Source organism: Juglans microcarpa x Juglans regia, chromosome 5S (assembly GCF_004785595.1).
Source record: "Juglans microcarpa x Juglans regia isolate MS1-56 chromosome 5S, Jm3101_v1.0, whole genome shotgun sequence".
Lineage (NCBI taxonomy): Eukaryota > Viridiplantae > Streptophyta > Magnoliopsida > Fagales > Juglandaceae > Juglans > Juglans microcarpa x Juglans regia.
In genome coordinates, this window is record NC_054603.1 from 10,331,045 (window position 1) to 10,349,590 (window position 18,546).

Consider the following 18,546-nt stretch of genomic DNA (forward strand, 5'->3'; position numbering starts at 1 on the left):
GATTTTGGTCTCTTCTTACTGGAATTTCTGACCCTGCAAAAGAAAATCTAAATCTAGCAAAAGAACTAAATAACCAATATATATATTATTCACTAGAAGTATTCTTTGATTTACCAATTAACAAAAAATCTTACAAAAATAAATTCATAAATTGATGTAATTTGTTGTGGTATATTAGATTCTAAAGAAAATTCGGTAAATTGTATCTAATAATCGGATTAGTTAACTTTGATTTTGTGAGATCTTGTTGTAAACCTAACGCTGTAAATCTTAAGTAGAGTTAAGAATTTACCACTAACATGAGATGGAAGTGCTTTCTGGCACATCACTACATACATAATTGTAGAAGTACCTATTTCTCTTCATAAAAGGCCTAATAGGAGGAGTGAGGTAACTCTTACCACTAACATGAGATAGAAGTGCTTTCTGGCACACCACTACATACATAATTGTAGAAGTACCTATTTCTCTTCCTAAAAGGCCTAATAGGAGGAGTGAGGTAACTCCTTATAAAGTTCAGGATGAGTTTATTTCTAAGCCGTGTGGAACTTCTCAACAATAATTTCATTCAATGAGGAGAACACCCACCATGCACCTTTGTTTGTGCCCCCTTTATGCATATTTTGTAATGTCCAAGATATATCACAAGTTCTTGATCTTCCACCAAGTCCAAGATACAGCTTGGTGCATGGTGGCAATAGTGGGCTTGCTCTAGAAAGAGTGAAAAATAATAAAAATAATTTAAAAAAAAAAAAAAGAGGCTCGATCGGCAGCTAGACTAGCAAATATGAATGGTGGAAGATGCAATAATACTCTATGCCTACACGCAAGAAAGCAAAACATGACTTGGAGATAATTCTCTATCAGAGTTGACGCCAAAGTTTTCAAATCACAGAGAAAATTGGTCACAAGGAGATTAGGGAACTAATCCCTGCACATGATTGATGCAACCTCACCACTCATTCACCCATCATGTCTCTTAATTCCACCATTATCTTTGCTATTATAGAATAATGGGGGTTGGAAAGGCACCTTAATTTGTATTGAATATATATATATATATATATATATAAGCGAGTTGTTTTTTAGCTAACAATTTATTTATTTTGATTACGAGAAATTACAGAAGTTGAGAGTAAATCACAGAAATAATTCATAAGAAAAATTCAATCAAGTACTAAATTTGCTTTGTACCATGTTTTGTAATTGAGAAATGCTTTAACCACAAAGAGATTCTGTAAAAGTAAACCTACAAATTGATGTGACTTTATCATGTGGTACATTAAATTATATAGTTACTTTTATTATGAAGTAGATCTAACGTATCATATGAAGTCATGTTAATTTATACATTTAATTTTATATAATCTCTTTGTGGCTATAATACTTTTCGTTGTAATATGAGCCAAATGCCCAAAAGTATGTGTATATATATTATATATATGTGTGTGTAATAGTTTTCAAACGGAGAACAGTGAGAATGCGCAACAATTTTGAGGTTACAATTAATGCATATAAACTGTGTATTCTATCTGGTTGTTGGTTGCTGATGGAATGGACCAAAAAATAAGAGGATAGAGAGCGAGAGGGTCATAATATAGAAGAGGAAAGTGGTTGCTGAAGATGGTAGAGGAGGATGAGGAACAAGGGAGATCGGTAATATTGGGGGAGATAAGGAGTTGCATTTGTTGGAAAAATACAGCATTAGGCAGAGATTGAAAAGAAAAGTGAGAGCATTCAAAGAGAGTACTCATCTAGCTACTTGCATCGATTTACATGAGATACAAAAATATTCTTGTAATTTTTAATTTTTAATTTTCTAAAATTAAAATAAATGCATGCATTACCAAAAATAATAATCTCAAATTCTGGTGTAAAAATTTTGGAGAAAATGAAAAACTAAAAAATTGTAAAAAAATAATAGTATATCCTCCTCTATTATGTTTTAAATGTGCTGAGAAAGTACTATATAAGCAATTTCAACAATTGTAAAAATTTATTTTTCTACAAGAATTTTTCTTAGGAATTGTGAATTTTCTCTGTATAAATTGTGAATGAAAAAATAATCTAAATAAAAAGTATATATATATACATATATTTCCCAGTGTTTGTTACATGGAAATATATCATAAAACGGCTGGCTTTTCTGGTGGCAAGTGACAATTTTCTACGAGATGCTTTGAAAAGAATATGAATCCTAAGGGATAGATCATAGCCCTCCTGTGCAAAATAACAGGATATCTCCAGTTAAAAAAACTTAGGCTAGTATTTAAAAAAAAAATGAATAAATTTGAGATCCATATGAAAAAATTATATTTTAATTGTGAAACTCACTTTAGAAGTATACGAGACTTATACACTCTAAAATTATATCTAACATTACTCATATAAATTTTTTGTCAAAATTTTATTAAACATAAATTTAAAGAAACCAACGAGAATGTCCTTGCATTTGTTATGTTATTTGCATGTTGGTATATAATATATTATTTATTATAAATATTAAAAAACAAAGAAATATAATGGAAATGCTACTTTCACCGAGAGTGGCTACCAAATGGCTTTTTTATTTTTTATTTTATTTTTTAACTAATGATTAAAGAAATGTTTTTTATTGAGTTGGTGAATTTTATTTTTAAAAATGTTTAAATGGGTATAAAAAAAATATTTAAAAAAAAAAAAAAAAGAAAAACTGCATTGTTCGGTACAAAAATTCAGTGAGAGTCTCGATAGCCTTAGCACCACTATACTAGTTACTATGTTTAATGGGTAAACAGATTTTGTTTTTTTAATTATTAGTGTGTTTAATGGATAAATAAAAAATTTTATTTTTTATTGAAAAGTCATAGTTGATCAAATGTGTTGGGAGAGAGTAAAGATATTGTAATGAGTGGCATGGCGTGCTACTGTGGGGGAAAAGAATATAGTTAAAAAATAAGGGATTCGGCATGTTGATCAACAGGCAATATTGGTCATTGATCTTTGATGTCCTGTTATTTTTACACAGGAGGCAAGTCAGACCCTTGCTACATTGTATAAATTTAGGATGCAATTAGTAGTATTATCCCGTCCCTTCTTTTTCACTGGGGCAACATCCTATGATGTTTTTTTTTTATATACAAACATCCTATGATGTTATTGAAGCAAGAGAGATGCAACCAGAGAGTAGATCAACAATAATGCCATTAAAGTTGAGACAGTGCTAACCAAAATAACAATGTTGGAAGAGCAAAACTACTCAACCTCTTACTGTTCACCCAACCTTCACACACCCTCCCCTACGTAGGTTGATGTGTAGAGATTGGCTGAACAGTAGAAAGTTGTGTAGTTTTTTTCATGTTGGAAATGGACTTTTTTTTTTTTTTATTGACACCGAGTGTCTAGGAACATTGTCCCGACTAATCCCAGGAGTGCACAGGCCATTGGCAAGGAATTTCCCGCAAGTGCACATCGGGTAATTCAAGGGGAAAATCCCCCAGTCCGATGGCCCCTAGAGATTGTTTGCACCCAATAGGATTTGTACCTTGGACCTGTAGAGCATACCCTCAAGCCCAAGGCCTTTACCACTTAAGCCAACCCCTAAGGGTGTAGTTGGAAATGGACATTGTTGATAGTGGTAATCACCATTTGTTTCTCTGTATAATGGCAAACCAACATGTTTTCCTTAAAGAAAAGGAAAGGAGGAAATTGAAGGATAGACAAATACATGAACGAGATCAACATTTTCCACAAACAATTTAACATCCAACAATTGCTAGAGTGACCATAGTAACAGTTGGTAATCGCAATGTAGTAGCTTTGATTAGAAACAGGTAACTACTACAGCACAAGCCTCCATAGAGATATATAAAGCGTATCAAAGCTCGAATATTGGTGTGAAAGTAAACTATGCCTTGGATTTTCCAGCCTGGAGAGATTGAATTCTCTGTTGTAGCTTTAAAATCTGCAAGATGACAAAATTAGTAAAAGCATATAATGTCTGATTGAAATAAATGATCTCACACTGTATAAAAATAGCATATTGATCCAGCCACACCCTGTTTTTGTAGTTAAGTTCATTCACAATAATTCATGGGATTATAAATTAAAATATGAAAGAAAAGGGCATAAAAATATACAGTTGAAATTTAATAAGCAAAATATAAACAACTAACATATTTTAGCTACAAAGTATCAACACAAACGGGAATGTATTGAGTTCTATCGTAGACAACTCCACACACCAGAATACATCACTCTTTCTAAGTTTTAAGTTAGTTGAGGTCAAGGCTGGCTTAGGCCACAGAAAATATCAGCATAAAAGATATGACATAGAATATGGCCCCTTGATAGCTGAATGACAAAAACAAGAGGGTTTTAGGTTTGTGTTGGCCCTTACCATAAGCCATTCCAATTATGGTATAATGGCAAAACTATATATTTATTTCCTTTTTTCTTTTCCTTTCTTCCTACCAAACGTTGGGAAAAATAGCTCTGTAGTTAAGGCCACCTGGTCGTATTACTGTCTTCTATAATACACTCCTTACTATACCCTAAGGGTACTCTGCTTTGCACAAGGGAGTACGCATGATTTTACTTTTCCTTCCCCCTACCTTTTAACTATATAACAAATAGCAACCTCCACTCCCCTTTCATCCCCCTCAGCCCCCTTTTCATTTAATCCAATTGCCTGAGGACAATGACCTAATGTTGGAAACCCCTGTTAACAAGATTCATTTTCTTTTCAAAGTTTGTCCACTTCTTGAGAGAATTGAAAATAGCGAGGTCCGAGGAGGACCTAATTACTCCACCTTGACCTTTCCTTCCAATCCTCTCAACCAAATGACAAATGGAGTGCCCCATCCCCACCACACACCCCCCCCCCCCCCCCCCCCCTCTCCTCCTCCCCCTTCATATCCCCTTCTTTCTTCACAACATCAAAGTCCGGTAGGTAGCCACTCCCTTCTTAGGGAACCATAGGTTAGACTTCCACATCATACCACTCCGTACCAAGCTTCCATCACTAGCCCTTGTCATTATACCACTATCTATCTATGCATGTATTTTCAGCCTAGAGTCTCAAATCTTTTGCTTCTCGGATAGCGGCAAAGGATGCAGCCTGAGTTGCAGGAGATGCCCACTCATAGGGTTTATTTGACATTTTGCACAATGATTTTTCCAGAAAATCTCCACAACACAAGCTTGGAACTACAAGAATGGAATTTTAGTGTAGGTGTTGGTATTAACATCTATCATATGTCCTGATGACTAGGTATAAAATTCATGTTCTTTCACACTTCCAAATTTTCTAACAAAATCAAAGTTGAATCAAAGTTTTCATCTTTGATACACATCAAGATTCTCAACTCATTATCATGTTAAATTGAACTGGAAAAAAAATATTGATATCACACTGTTCTGAAGAATCAGAGATATTTGGAATAACTTGGGCATTTGAGAATCATGTGTGAGTGCTTGTCACGTGTGTGCGTGAAAGGAAGAATACAAACCGAATCTCTCTTGCTGTTTTGCTTCTCCTCCAAATCTTGAAGAGTTGTATCAAGTCGTTTCCTGTCAGGTAGAAAATGTTCTATAGTCAAATATCAACAAAAACAGAAATAAGATGGCAACGGCAACAATGATGCTGATGATATAACAAGAACAACAAGAAAATGAAGATAAATAATTTGACAGTATAGATAACAGGAGAAGATTGAAATGAATTAAACGGGAGAAGAAACATCACAGGCTCAATGAGTGGAAAACTCAAACCCCATCATGCCTGTTTTTCAGTAAATACACATCAAATTATTTGTTGGGATGAAGTGTAATAGCAGACATGTGAAATAGGTTTTGTCCTAACATTCTGTATTTCTCATTCAGTTTATTGCCTCTCTTACAATCCAATGGGGTTAATTCATACTTCGGGAGATTTGTTTGTCATGGATTGAACATTCCTGATGTCAGTAATATTTTACCACTATGATCCACAGACTCTTCCGAGCAAAGGACCTCCATTGCCATCCAAAAAGAAGCAATTATAGAAGTCGTATCCCCTTAGTACAAGATGCATGATGCTAGGATTCAAATAGATAAAGTGAAGCTTCAGCCTATGAAGCGTGGACTAGGAAAATTCCAAGAATCGTCATCTATATTGATATCATATATCCTAATAAAAAAACCACAAAAGGACCAACAAAAAACATACAATTGAAATCAGATATTCAAGGTTGATAGTTCCATGAATCTGAATTTTCGACAAGTGGATACAGATGCAAAAATTGATAGAATTAGCTATGGACAACGTAAAATATCAGAAGCTCACAATTCAGCAGACATATATTCGATCCTCTTGCGCACATTAGCATTTGCCTCTGCCAAATCCTGCTTCACAAGTACTGGACCGATCAATTTGTATACATTTGCATCTTCATTCAGCAGATCCAACTCCTACAAACACAAACAAAGAATTCAAGCCTAATTGTTACCTAATCTTTATCAAGTCATACAGATTATAATTACAGCCCTGTTCACTTACAAATAGAAAAGAAAAAACAAAACAGAAAGAAAAATAGATTCTTCATTCCATCAAATATAAACAACCTTGATCAAATCATACGGATCATATTAAAACCCTGCGCGGAGTGTTCCCCCATGTTTAAATGAAAAATAGATTCTTCATTTCATCATAATAGAATTGATGAAAGCTTTTAACTCCTTGAATTGGGTGGTTCATTCTTCACTGCGTTCTCGTTTTGGTGCTCCTTCCAAGCAGGTGAATTGAGTAAGAGAATAAATAAATACTCCGAGATTTTTGTTGCATACTTGAAATAAATGCCCTTGTAGGCTATTTTGAAGAGAGAAGGGATCTAAGGCAAGGGATCCACAATCCCCCAACCTTTTTGTTTTAGCAGTGGACGTGTTGTCTAGATCAATTGATAAAGCTTTCAATTTTCACCCTAATATTTAGAAATTCAGCTCACAATTGCACTAAATGTTAAGCCATCAAGGCAGTTGCCTAAGGCCCCCCTATAAATACCTCAGTACATTTAAAAAATAAAATAAAATAAGATCTGAAATAGGATAAATATTATAAGTTTATTTAGAATTATGATGATAAAAAGCCCATGCATTGATGAGTAAAAAAAGCCTACAATTCTTTCAAAATATAAATGATATCAAGTGATCTCATGTTAAAATCTAGCGGTCTAATTTTAAATTTTTGTCTTACGCCTCAATTTACATTGAGCCGTCCTTGCCTTGATCCGCATTTTGAATATTTTTGCGGGTAGAACTTCAAAGGAAAGAAAATACTTACAAAAAGAAAACAAAAATATTTTCACTTGGAAAATATCATATCAGAAAATAATAAAGCTGCTGAGAACCTTGAGGACGAGCTCGTTCTCACCGAGCTGGATAGTGTACTTTTTTCTCACTTGGTGATTCTTCGCAATATCTGAAAAAATATATACCGTCTAAGGCTCCAATTCAAGAAAAAAAAATCATACACCTCAACACACATACATGATGCATATCAATGTATGTATTACTGAGAAATGGAGGAATTCTAAGAGACTTAGGGTTAATTGAAGGAAGAGGTAGGTAGGGATCGGAATATTACCTTTCTGGATTCTGCTGAGATCGTTAGCTTTAGTCTCTAAGTCGCGCTGTAGCTCCCGAAGAGCGGCTGGGGAAGCCATTGGTGCTCGCTTCTCCTTCTTCTTCTTCTTCTTCTACTTCTTCCGCTACTACCGTTGGCTTCTCGTTTGGTTTTTAGCTGGGTTGCGGTTGTTAATCGGATCCAGGTTGGGCCAGAAATACATTAATCTTAGGGCCAAGTCCAGTATGGATATTGAACAAAGATTGTGATCGTTCGGGCCTGCAGCCCATCTGGGGGTTAACTTTAAATCATTTACAATGTTTTGCCTTCGGCCCAAAAAAACGCCAATTGAAAATATTGGAGAAGAAGATGGTGGATGACCTTAGAGCATCAGCCATTACCAAAACTAAAATTTGGCTAAAATTAGAGGTTTTGGCCTATCCACATTGGATTATTCGTATTGTATTATCCATTCTAAAGTCAAAATAATAATATAATATTACACATTTTAATAATATTTTTTTTTAATAATATTTTTTTATATTTTACAAATACACTCCATATGTTAGTTAATAATTAAATTTTTACTTAAAATTATTATTTTTCAACTATTTTTTCCTCAAGTTCTAGGTTTTTACACTCATGATCTAATCACATAAAATTACAAGCAATGCTACTCAATTCTTTATTATTTTATAATCTTTATTCACAATGACTAAAATAGTAAAACATTTCAGTAGTAAGAGTATTGACAATGGCTAGTCTAAAGTTTGGCTAGAATGTTAACTTTTGACTATACTATCAACTTTTAGCTAGGTGAGTCCACATTAGACTAGTTATCCTAAAGTGAAAATAATAATATAATATTATATATTTTAATAATTTTTGATAATTTTTTTTATATTTTATAAATACACTTCATAAATAAGTAGAATAAATAAAAGATTCTGTCATTAGTATTGAATAAACATTAACATGTAAATAAACATTAGTATCCTCAACACAGTCCATAATCTGCTTTGGTTTTCCAGAAATGATAGATATCACAAATAATTGAACTGATTGGAGGGCAACCGATAAACAACAACCAATAAAAAGTGAAGTAGGTAGACGTTGATTAGAAAGACGTTGATTAAACAGTTTATATCAAATTTGTTATATAAACAGTTAGACAGATGATGCATTACTAGAAAATCTCCTTCACTTTTAAAGCATGACTAACTGCATGTTTAATGTTACATATTGTACATAAACTTTCTACCTGTAATTTCTAAGAAGTAATCTCCATGTATTAACATCTCTATGCAATTGGATCTGTGTATCTTTGAATTGTACATAAATAATTTTATTAAAGTAGTTTAAGGTCATGGGTTTGGGTCAATATGGGTTCTGCTCCTAGTTTATTCAGAGTAGCCCTGATTTTGAGCCATATGTAAGTCTTTTTCATTGTTTCTATGATCACAACTCTGTGGTACATATCTCTTTCTTTCTAGTTATGTGTTTACATCTCATGTCTCTTAAGTAGATTTTGGTTTGAATTCTCAGGCCTCATTTTTCCTTTAGAATTTAGTCTATCTGAAGAATTGTGTGCAGATACCCTTTGTCTCTTTTTTAAGGTCTGCAGGCCTCATGTCTCTGTTCTGCTGAGTCATGAGGTTTGCAGCATACCCTTCGTCTCTTTTTTAATTTTCTAGTCATACTTCTACTCTCATTACTTATAGAATTAGAAGAGGAGTTGAAGCTTAGTGGGTACAATGGCATTTGGAAGGTTCATTTTTCCAAATTTCGTTACATATCCATAGCAAATGCACAACAGAGTGAGAGAAACCCATGAAGCAAGAAACAAATACACAACAAAATGCATAGCAAAATACATATCCTGAGCTCGTTCCCTACAACAGAGTTCCAAGCAAGAAACAATTGCATAGCAAAATCACAATTAACCAAATGCATAGTATGGGATAATCGCAAATCAAGAAACAAATGCATAGCAAAAAACAGAGTTCCAATAGAGTTTCAAGCAAGAAACAAATGCATAGCAAAATGCATAGTATGGGGATAATCGCAAATCAATTTGTCAAGAAACTAAGAAAATCTAAACGCAAAAAACTAAGATAATTTAAGCAAATCACAGAGAAAAAATAGGAATGCATCCTGATAACACTACGCATGATTATAGAGAAATACCCAAATCACAAACTAAAATACTGAAATCGCAAATCAATTACACGGAAATACCCAAATTGCGATTTTCAAGTTCAATTTGTGGAGGAAATGTGCAACCTTTTGGACAACGATTCACTGGCAAAGCAACCTTGTGACAGAGTGGTCCTTGCAAACCCTAACACAGAAAAATCACTTGATGAAATGGGAGAAAAATAGAAAGAGAAGAGGGAGAGGAAATCTAAGCACAGAAGAGGGAGAAAGGAGTGAGGAAGAGAAATTACCTTTTGGGTTGGAAGACGACAGCTACGTGGACTCATGACGGAGAGAAGGTGTCTTGTGATTGAAGAAGACGCAGATCTCTTGGGTGCTTGCAGTTGAAGAAGACGAATGACTCAAAACGGTTGTTCGCACGTTTCGGGATGAAGAAAGAAAAAACGAGGGAAATGGGATGAAGGAAGAGAAATGAACGAGGGAAAGTAGATGAAATAATAAAATATTGGTTTCAATGATGAACAGTAACTCGTTATGTTTGGAGAGGGAGTTTGATTTTATTGTAGCTGAAATTTTAAGTTTTGGACTTTTAGCTAGTCCAATGTAGATTTTTTTTTTACATATAGTCAAATTATGGACTTGTGTTGGCATTTGGCTAGGCCATTGCCAATGCTCTAAAGGGATGTGGTTGGTGAAACAAATTTGTTAAAAAAAATATATCTTTTGGAGATGAATAGTACGAATCCATATTTGGAGAAAAAGATGATGTTACTATAGCAAAAAGGTAGAGCTGAAGTTATTTGATTGCTCCAATGCAGATCATTTTTTAAGTAAATAGGCAAATTTTGACTAGACACTGACATTTGGCTAGGCCAGTGCTCTTAGTGAGAGCAAATGAGAAAGGAATTAAGGATATTTTCATTTTTACAATGTTACTCTCAAAATCAATAAATTGCACTCTTCAACTAAGCTCGATTGACAATCGGCACTCTCTATTAAGATCCAACAATCAAGATTATGCTACATCGCATGTTTTTCATGACCTTAATTATTAGATTTGGTATGCTATTAGAGAAAAATAATTATGATTATATAGGATAAAAACATGTTAGTTGAAGGATGAATAATGTTTTTTTTTTTATTTTTTGTTTCTATATGATGTATTTTTTTAATAATAGTTTACATAAACAAGTTAGGGGGATCAAGCCAATAAACTTCCTTGTGTATATGGGTTTATTAGATAGTAGAACACCTATCAAACATAATATAAATGGCAAAAAAGGAAATTGAGCCAATAATAGAGGTGTGAGTGAGATAAAGTTATTAAGGGTGCTTGAGCATCACAATAAGTTAGGATGACTGGATTTAGAGTACAAATTCTTTTAAAATAAGGTTGAAAAGAAGACAAAATAATTTCTTAGAAAAATAATTAATAAAATTAAGAAAGAGTCATTTGGAATACTGGTAGAGAGGAGGGTAGGGAATAATATTAAGAAATGTTATATACTAAATCACTTTTTATGATACGTTAAATCTAATTTATAATAAAAATAAATGTACAATCTGACATATCATATCAATCTATATCGATTTATAAATTTATTTATATATAAAATTTTGTGACCAAACCATTTCTAATTTTGGCAATTGAGATCAACTCAGTTCAGTATAAATTGAGACTGAACTGAAATCAACTCATCTTAATTCAATTTAATCTAATTTTAAACTGAGTCTAACATCGAAACACTCAATTCTCAAACTACTAAATTTATCTTAACTTAAAACCTCTTTACACATGAGACTTATAACTTTTTTCAACTCAACACATCTTTACATGTGAGATCCATAATTTTTTTTAATTTTTCATAAATACATATAAACTCATCTTAACATCTAAACATATCTAAATTTATATTGAATAGACCCTACAAAATTTATTCTATCATCTTAACTCATTAATATACATAAAAATTTAACTTATTTCAATTTAATTCAACATCAATTTATCATTTTGGGTTCGAGAGTAAATGCGATACAAAGCAAATAATTTGGATCAACTATTTTTTTGTGGCCGGAATTCCTATTAAAGTAGGCAGACTGCCTGCCACGAGACAGACAGCAATCCGCTCCTCTATCATTCTTCGAATTGCTATGATTGCCCCTTTTAGTCCAAACTTCAAATCATCTGATGGAAAAAAAACTCCATTATTTCTCTCTCTTAGTAGGATACATTTTAATTAATTATTTTTTATTACTAACATTAAACATTATTTAAAATGTTATGTCAAATAATATGATTAATCTAAATTAAAGAAACATTAGTACAGATGAAAAGATTGAGACTTGATGCAACTTTCTAATCAAAGTACTTCCTGTAATTTACATATAGATAGACAGTATGTAAATATTGCTAAAAATGAAATGAGAAAAAGTAAAATAAAAGTATAATCAATCACACACAACATAAAAATTTATGTGGTTTGATATCGTGTATACATCCACAGAGTTGTAAATTATTTTATTTAAATAATAATAAAAAATACATTACAATGGTCGTACAAGTGAGTAATACAATATATAATAAACCCTAGTCGTCGTCATCGAGTCGGGTCAAGAGCCAAAATGAGTAAAAAAAAATTTCTCGTGGGATTAATTCCCAAGCCCCACAAGACTTATATGATCGTTTCAACTCAAGCCTCATTAAAAATCTATCAAAATATTGCGATGAATCTTTATTTAATCGGATCATCATATCGGACCGTCATAAAACACAATCAGGCTCGACACAAAGAAGCTTACCAAATATCACTTTAAAAAGCAGACTGCCAACTTTAAATATAGTAGAATCTATAGTGCCTCAATCTTTTAGAATTATAGAAAGAGTTTGTATTTAGAAATCTTTCTTTTAAATTATGATGTATCAAAGCTATTGATACGAGCCCTAAGAAAAGGGGCATCTTTATATCTATAAAAAAAGATTTTGTTATTCATCATTTCTAACACTATACAGAAAGATGAATATAATTTTTTTTATAAAAATAAGTACACAAGCTTTACGATTCATTTGGAATCTAAACACAACTCAACTTATTATTATAATTTTTTTAAATTTTAATACAGAATATAATAAACAATTCAATTCTTTTAAATTTTAAAATATTAATAATATAAAAAATTAATATTTTAAAAATATTTTATTATTTTAACTAAATTTATTTTAATATTCAAATACAGCCAATGACTGTCGATACGGCGGTGAGGCGGGACCCAACAAGACCAGGGTTCTCAAAACACGCAATGACATTGACAAAATGTCAACAATATTACAAATGTTTTTAGTGGGAGGAGGACAACTTTTAAAGCAAGTTTGATTAAAGCAAAGGGCAACTTTAGGTTTTAAATACACACTCTCGCTGCCTCCTCTTTCCCACTGTCCCTACGAACAGAGTACGCATATATAGCAACAGACGGAGAGAGAGTGAGTGAGAGAGAGAGAGAGAGAGAGAGAGAGTGTGTGGAGTTGGGTGGAAGATGGCTCCAAGCTCCAGAAGAAGCAAATGGGTTTCGCTGTTGATGCTTCTCTTTGCCCATCCGGCCACTGCAATTCCTGCAGAAGATGGTACCTTTCTCTTCTTCTTGTCCAACTCATGTTGATCTTGTTTCTTCAACTACCTTTTTCTCTCTCAAAGCTAGTTTTCACCTCTCATTAATTTCTGGGTTCCACATGATTTGTGTATACACTTTGTGGGTTGGTTTTTGTCATTTCTATTGAGATCTAATACATGTTGCACTTGCTGTCTTCTACTTCACCTCCTGTGCTGCAATGGGGTTCTGTTTTTTGGTCTGCTACTCTGCTCTGGGTTTTTGTAGATCTATGCTGGACTGTGCTGCAGTAGGAAATATGAAATGTCGGATTCTTTTGAAGTTCTATAGGCACGGGACTTTGTGCTAGGGAAATATCATCTTTAGTATTTCATCAAACAATGAGTTTCCTTCAATTTCTAACATACTTCTCCCTTTTCTTCTTCTTCTTTTTCAGTAACTTCAGTAAATGACAATTATTTTGCAGAAAGGTTCAATGGCCCTGAATAAAATAGCTCTGCTAATTGCGTAACTAATTAAACACTCTCATGGCGAGTTAACTTTATAGTTCTAAGTAGTGATGAATTAACCCCAGTTTCGATACAGAAGTTCATCTCATCTTAATATTATAATTTTTTTAAATTTTTATATAAAATATAATAAATAATTTAATTTTTTAAAATTTTTAAATAATAATAATATTAAATTATAATATTTTTATTCAACTTTTAATTTTCATAAGCAGGTATCTCATCTTCTCATTTTTTTTCAACTTTCATTTATATTATGATATATTTGGATAGTGAAGTGATATGTGAATATAATAATAGTAAAAAATAATAAAATATTAATAATAAAATATTAAATAATAGAAAATAATAATAAATAATAAATAAATATTAAATAGTAATTTAATGATATTACTACCTAATCACAACGGTCTTCAATCCCACAGGATTCAAGGCCCACCACTTTTTGACCATTTTCTTTGAGCATTGTTTCAACTATAGAGTCAGCAGAGGGTCGAAATCTTCTCCCATGTTGAAGAACTGCTTCCTTTTCCTTTGCCGTTTTCACAGCTCTCTTCTTGTACGTACATGTTTTTACAAAGATACAACCTTGAAGGACTGTTGTTCTATCACCATCCAACTAATGAGGAGTACTAACAATTTTTAGATCAGTCTACTTTAGCATTCCATTACAACCAGTTTTTAGGATCCTCCTTCAAAAAGCTTGGGAGAGGCTGGACATGTTTAGATTATGTAGTTCTCTTATGGCTCCGTTTAGATACTAAAATTATCTGAATAGTATGTGAATATTAATGAAATTATTTGTAAATAATATTATAAATGATTTATAAATAATTTAAAAATATCTGAAAATAATTATATTATCAAATCAGCATAAAGTTCAAAATCTATAAAACGATCAAATAGTCGTTGGCTAAAGTCTAAAAACTTCCCACTGAACATGTTTGCCGCCGAGTATCATGTCCTAGTGGGGGTAGGGCGGCTAGGGCCTATAAATTTGGCTTCACGTCGCCATCTCGTTCTTTGTCGTATAGGAATTAGGAAATGCTGCAAAGTGAGGTATCTCTCACTATTGTCTCAATATTTTATGTTGAGTTTTGTTATTAGAAGTAAGTTTATGAATCAATTTGTATATTAATATTATTAATTTTATATTTTAAATTTAAATTAATATTTTTTTTTAATAAAATTTACTTTTTGACCAATCATATTAAATGAGTGTATATATTAATACACATAATCGCTTATAATTAAAATTTTTTTTTTATGTTTTATCAGAAAATATGATATCAGTCTTTTTTTATTTGAAAATAATCATATTCTTAAATAAAATAGGCAAACATATTTTATATTTTACATTTAGGAAGGATTTGTGAATTTTCTTGCCATGATCTTGTTCCATTCTGTTATCTCCATTTATTGTTCCCATTAATTAGTTCTTTCATGTGGTTGCACAGACTTTCATACATATGAAGCCCATACGTAGATAAGGTTCTTATCCACAGGGCATGTTTATACGTTCCCCATTCCCAAAAAAGAAATTCACATAAAATAAACTCATAATATTTGGCTGGATGTTCAGAAGGTTTGGATAGATGGATTTCAGTCAGAGGATACCAGAAGGTGAAATGCACATAAAATAAACTCATAAGATTTCAGTCAGAGGATGTTCTAGTTTGGTTCTTTCAATACTGGGATATGAGGAGGATAACAGTGTTTGGGATGGATAAGAGTGTTGTAGTTTTTATTGTTAGTTTTTATTAAATTCATGTAGCACATTAAAATACATCAATATATAAGTTTATTTTTATAAAATCTCTACGAGGGCGTGAATGAAGAAGTTGAACGAATTTAGCACATCAACCTACGCTAAATAGAGAGGGCTCACTGCAAAATATGATTCCAGATGAAGCCTCTCGTCTCCAGTACCCTACACCCAGATTACTACTACTCTGGTGCAACTGTGAGGAGTTGGGACCAGGGTTCTGTTCTTCACTTTCTTGATAGACGACAGCGTTCTTGCATCCTGTACAGGAAGCATGTTTTCACCCGTACGACCTCCTGAACTTCCATATTCTTGTTTGTCGTGAACCCAAGTGCCTGGCCCATACTTAATAATGCTTGCGTGTTATGGCCGCTGCATGTGTAATAATTCAGACCAGTTCTCTGTTCTTTAAAAATGACCCCATGTTCTTCAGGTTGCTACATTGCTAACTGATATTACAGGTACCACTTGTGTTTTTTCCCTTCCTATGACATGATCTTTAAAGTATCAGAAGTATATTATATATTCAACTTATTTGAAAGTTTATGTTGCAATATGCAATTTTTTCGCTTCAAGATTCATGATTATCTCACATCATTAAAGATTTCACGAGGAAACAGTAAAGATAAAATAAAACCATGAAAAGTACACAAAAATATGTATGTATATATATTTCCTGCATCTTCATGGCATGATTCCATTATCTTATGCGCATCAGGTCCTGTACCAAACGGTGATTTCGAGACGACCCCAGCAAACGGGTTCCCGAGCTTGACGGTGGTAGACAGAGCCACCGCGATCCCGAGCTGGAAATCGAAGGGCACGGTGGAGCTCGTAGAAGCGGGGGAGAAACAGGGCGGGATGATTCTCATCATACCGCAAGGTAGACACGCGGTGCGGCTCGGTAACGACGCCGAGATCAGCCAGGGGCTGAGCGTGGAGAAGGGGTCCATTTACTCGGTCACCTTCAGCGCCGCCCGCACCTGCGCGCAGTTGGAGTCGCTGAACGTGTCGGTGCCGCCTGCGTCGCAGACGATAGACTTGCAGACACTTTACAACGTGCAGGGGTGGGACCCGTACGCCTACGCGTTCGAGGCGGAGGAGGAAGAGGTGAGTTTGGTTTTTAGGAATCCGGGCATGGAGGATGACCCCACTTGTGGCCCCATCATTGATGACATTGCCATAAAAAAGCTCTTCACTCCCGATGGACCCAAAGGTATCCCTCTCTTTGCCTCTTTCTCATCTTTGGCTGCACAAAAGTCAAAAATCCAAACCTAAAAGATAAAGCTGGATTAACTTTCGCATCGTCCAATGCTGCGGGTCTCATTCATGGGAAACCGGGCGTGGTGTCGCAGTGTGGCCTGTATGGATAGTTCATACTAGCTAGGGCTTCTGCTTCTTGGGTTTGAGAATATATTGTTCACTAGTTACTTTAATTTGACATTAGCATGCTGTATGTCCACACGTGATATGCCGCATCGAATTTTCGTTAGATTTTTTTTTTATTTAATTGAAAAAATTTATAAATCTGAGGATTAAAATGATAAAATAAAAATTTTGGAGAAAAAAATATGGGTGAAAAATCGGGGATGATTATGTCTTTAATCCAAAGCTTTATGTGAAATACCAAAGATATTTATTTAAAAATAAGGTTAGTATGTCTTCTTATTTTATGATTTTATTTTGACTGTTCATGTATTTATTTATTTATTTATTTATTTATTAAAAAAATTATTATTAATATATTGATATTTTTAAAAAATATATTTAAAAATGTTAGAAAAATGTAAAAAGTAAAGATGAAAAAAAGTCAAAAATTTGAGTTTTGCCTAGTGTACACCGAGCAGTCATTGCTGGGCAAGCCTAGAATTACTCTTTATTTAAAGTTATGATACTTGTAAATTAGTTTATAAATGCATCATTTATTATGAAACTTCTTAAATTATAAACAAATTTTAAAATATTAATAATTTTTAGTACTGTCCGATACAAGTCTTCCACATCATTAGTACATTGAATGTGTTGATAAACGAGAGAATAATTAGATTTTCTCGTTTATTTATCATGTATGGTTCAAAAGGACTTCTTGGGGTTTTGCCTCTTGGGTTTAAGAATATATATGTTGTTCACAAGTTGCTTAATTTACTGTGATCTATGCAGAAAATGCAGTTATAAATGGCGATTTTGAAGAAGGCCCATGGCTGTTTAGAAACACCTCACTCGGTGTCTTACTCCCCACCAACCTGGATGAAGAAATATCCTCATTACCGGGTTGGAATGTGGAATCTAACAGAGCCATTCGCTACATAGATTCCGACCATTACACAGTTCCCCAAGGCAAAAGGGCAGTTGAATTGCTTTCTGGTAAGGAAGGCATAATTTCTCAAATGGTGGAAACAACACCAAACAAACCGTACACCTTGACCTTTTCCTTGGGCCAAGCTGGGGACAAATGCAAGCAGCCACTTGCTGTCATGGCCTTTGCTGGAGACCAGGCTCAAAACACTCATTACACGCCTGATTCCAACTCTTCCTTTCAGAGTGCTAATCTCAACTTCACAGCCAAGGCTGAGAGGACCAGAATTGCATTCTACAGTGTCTATTATAACACGAGAAGCGACGACATGAGCTCATTATGCGGTCCGGTGGTTGATGATGTGAGAGTGTGGCTTTCTGGGTGTAGTAGAAATGTGTTTGAAGGATTGATGAGTTTGAGGCTTGGCTTTGCTCTTTCAATGTTGGTTTTCATCATGGTGTAGGGCTTATGTAATGCAGGTTATGTGTTACCTAATGTGAATGCTTTTGTAAGTTTGGCATGTTTCTATGTGTGGCTTTAGAATTTTGCTATTTATGGGAAATGAGTCGCATATCGTATTTTGTTGGGGATAGACCGTCTAACAAAGTTCAAGTTGAAACAAATAATAGCGGAAGCA

The 18,546-nt window shown here is 33.6% G+C and overlaps 2 protein-coding genes across 2 annotated transcripts; one reads left to right on the top strand and one right to left on the bottom strand.

The window, feature by feature from the left end:
- Window positions 1-3,703: 3,703 nt before the first annotated feature.
- Window positions 3,704-7,771, bottom strand: LOC121268594 (prefoldin subunit 6-like). Its single transcript, XM_041172917.1, has 5 exons — window positions 7,601-7,771; window positions 7,365-7,435; window positions 6,305-6,429; window positions 5,490-5,550; window positions 3,704-3,943 (listed from the first exon to the last, which is right to left on the bottom strand). Exons 1-5 carry the CDS (start codon window positions 7,677-7,679, stop codon window positions 3,887-3,889), a joined length of 393 nt encoding a protein of 130 aa, XP_041028851.1. The 5' UTR covers window positions 7,680-7,771; the 3' UTR covers window positions 3,704-3,886.
- Window positions 7,772-13,141: 5,370 nt separating this feature from the next.
- On the top strand, window positions 13,142-18,490 carry LOC121268025. Its single transcript, XM_041172127.1, has 3 exons — window positions 13,142-13,355; window positions 16,332-16,829; window positions 17,774-18,490. The coding sequence occupies exons 1-3, from the start codon at window positions 13,268-13,270 to the stop codon at window positions 18,370-18,372; spliced, it is 1,185 nt and encodes a 394-aa protein (XP_041028061.1). The 5' UTR covers window positions 13,142-13,267; the 3' UTR covers window positions 18,373-18,490.
- The last annotated feature ends 56 nt before the right edge of the window (window positions 18,491-18,546 follow it).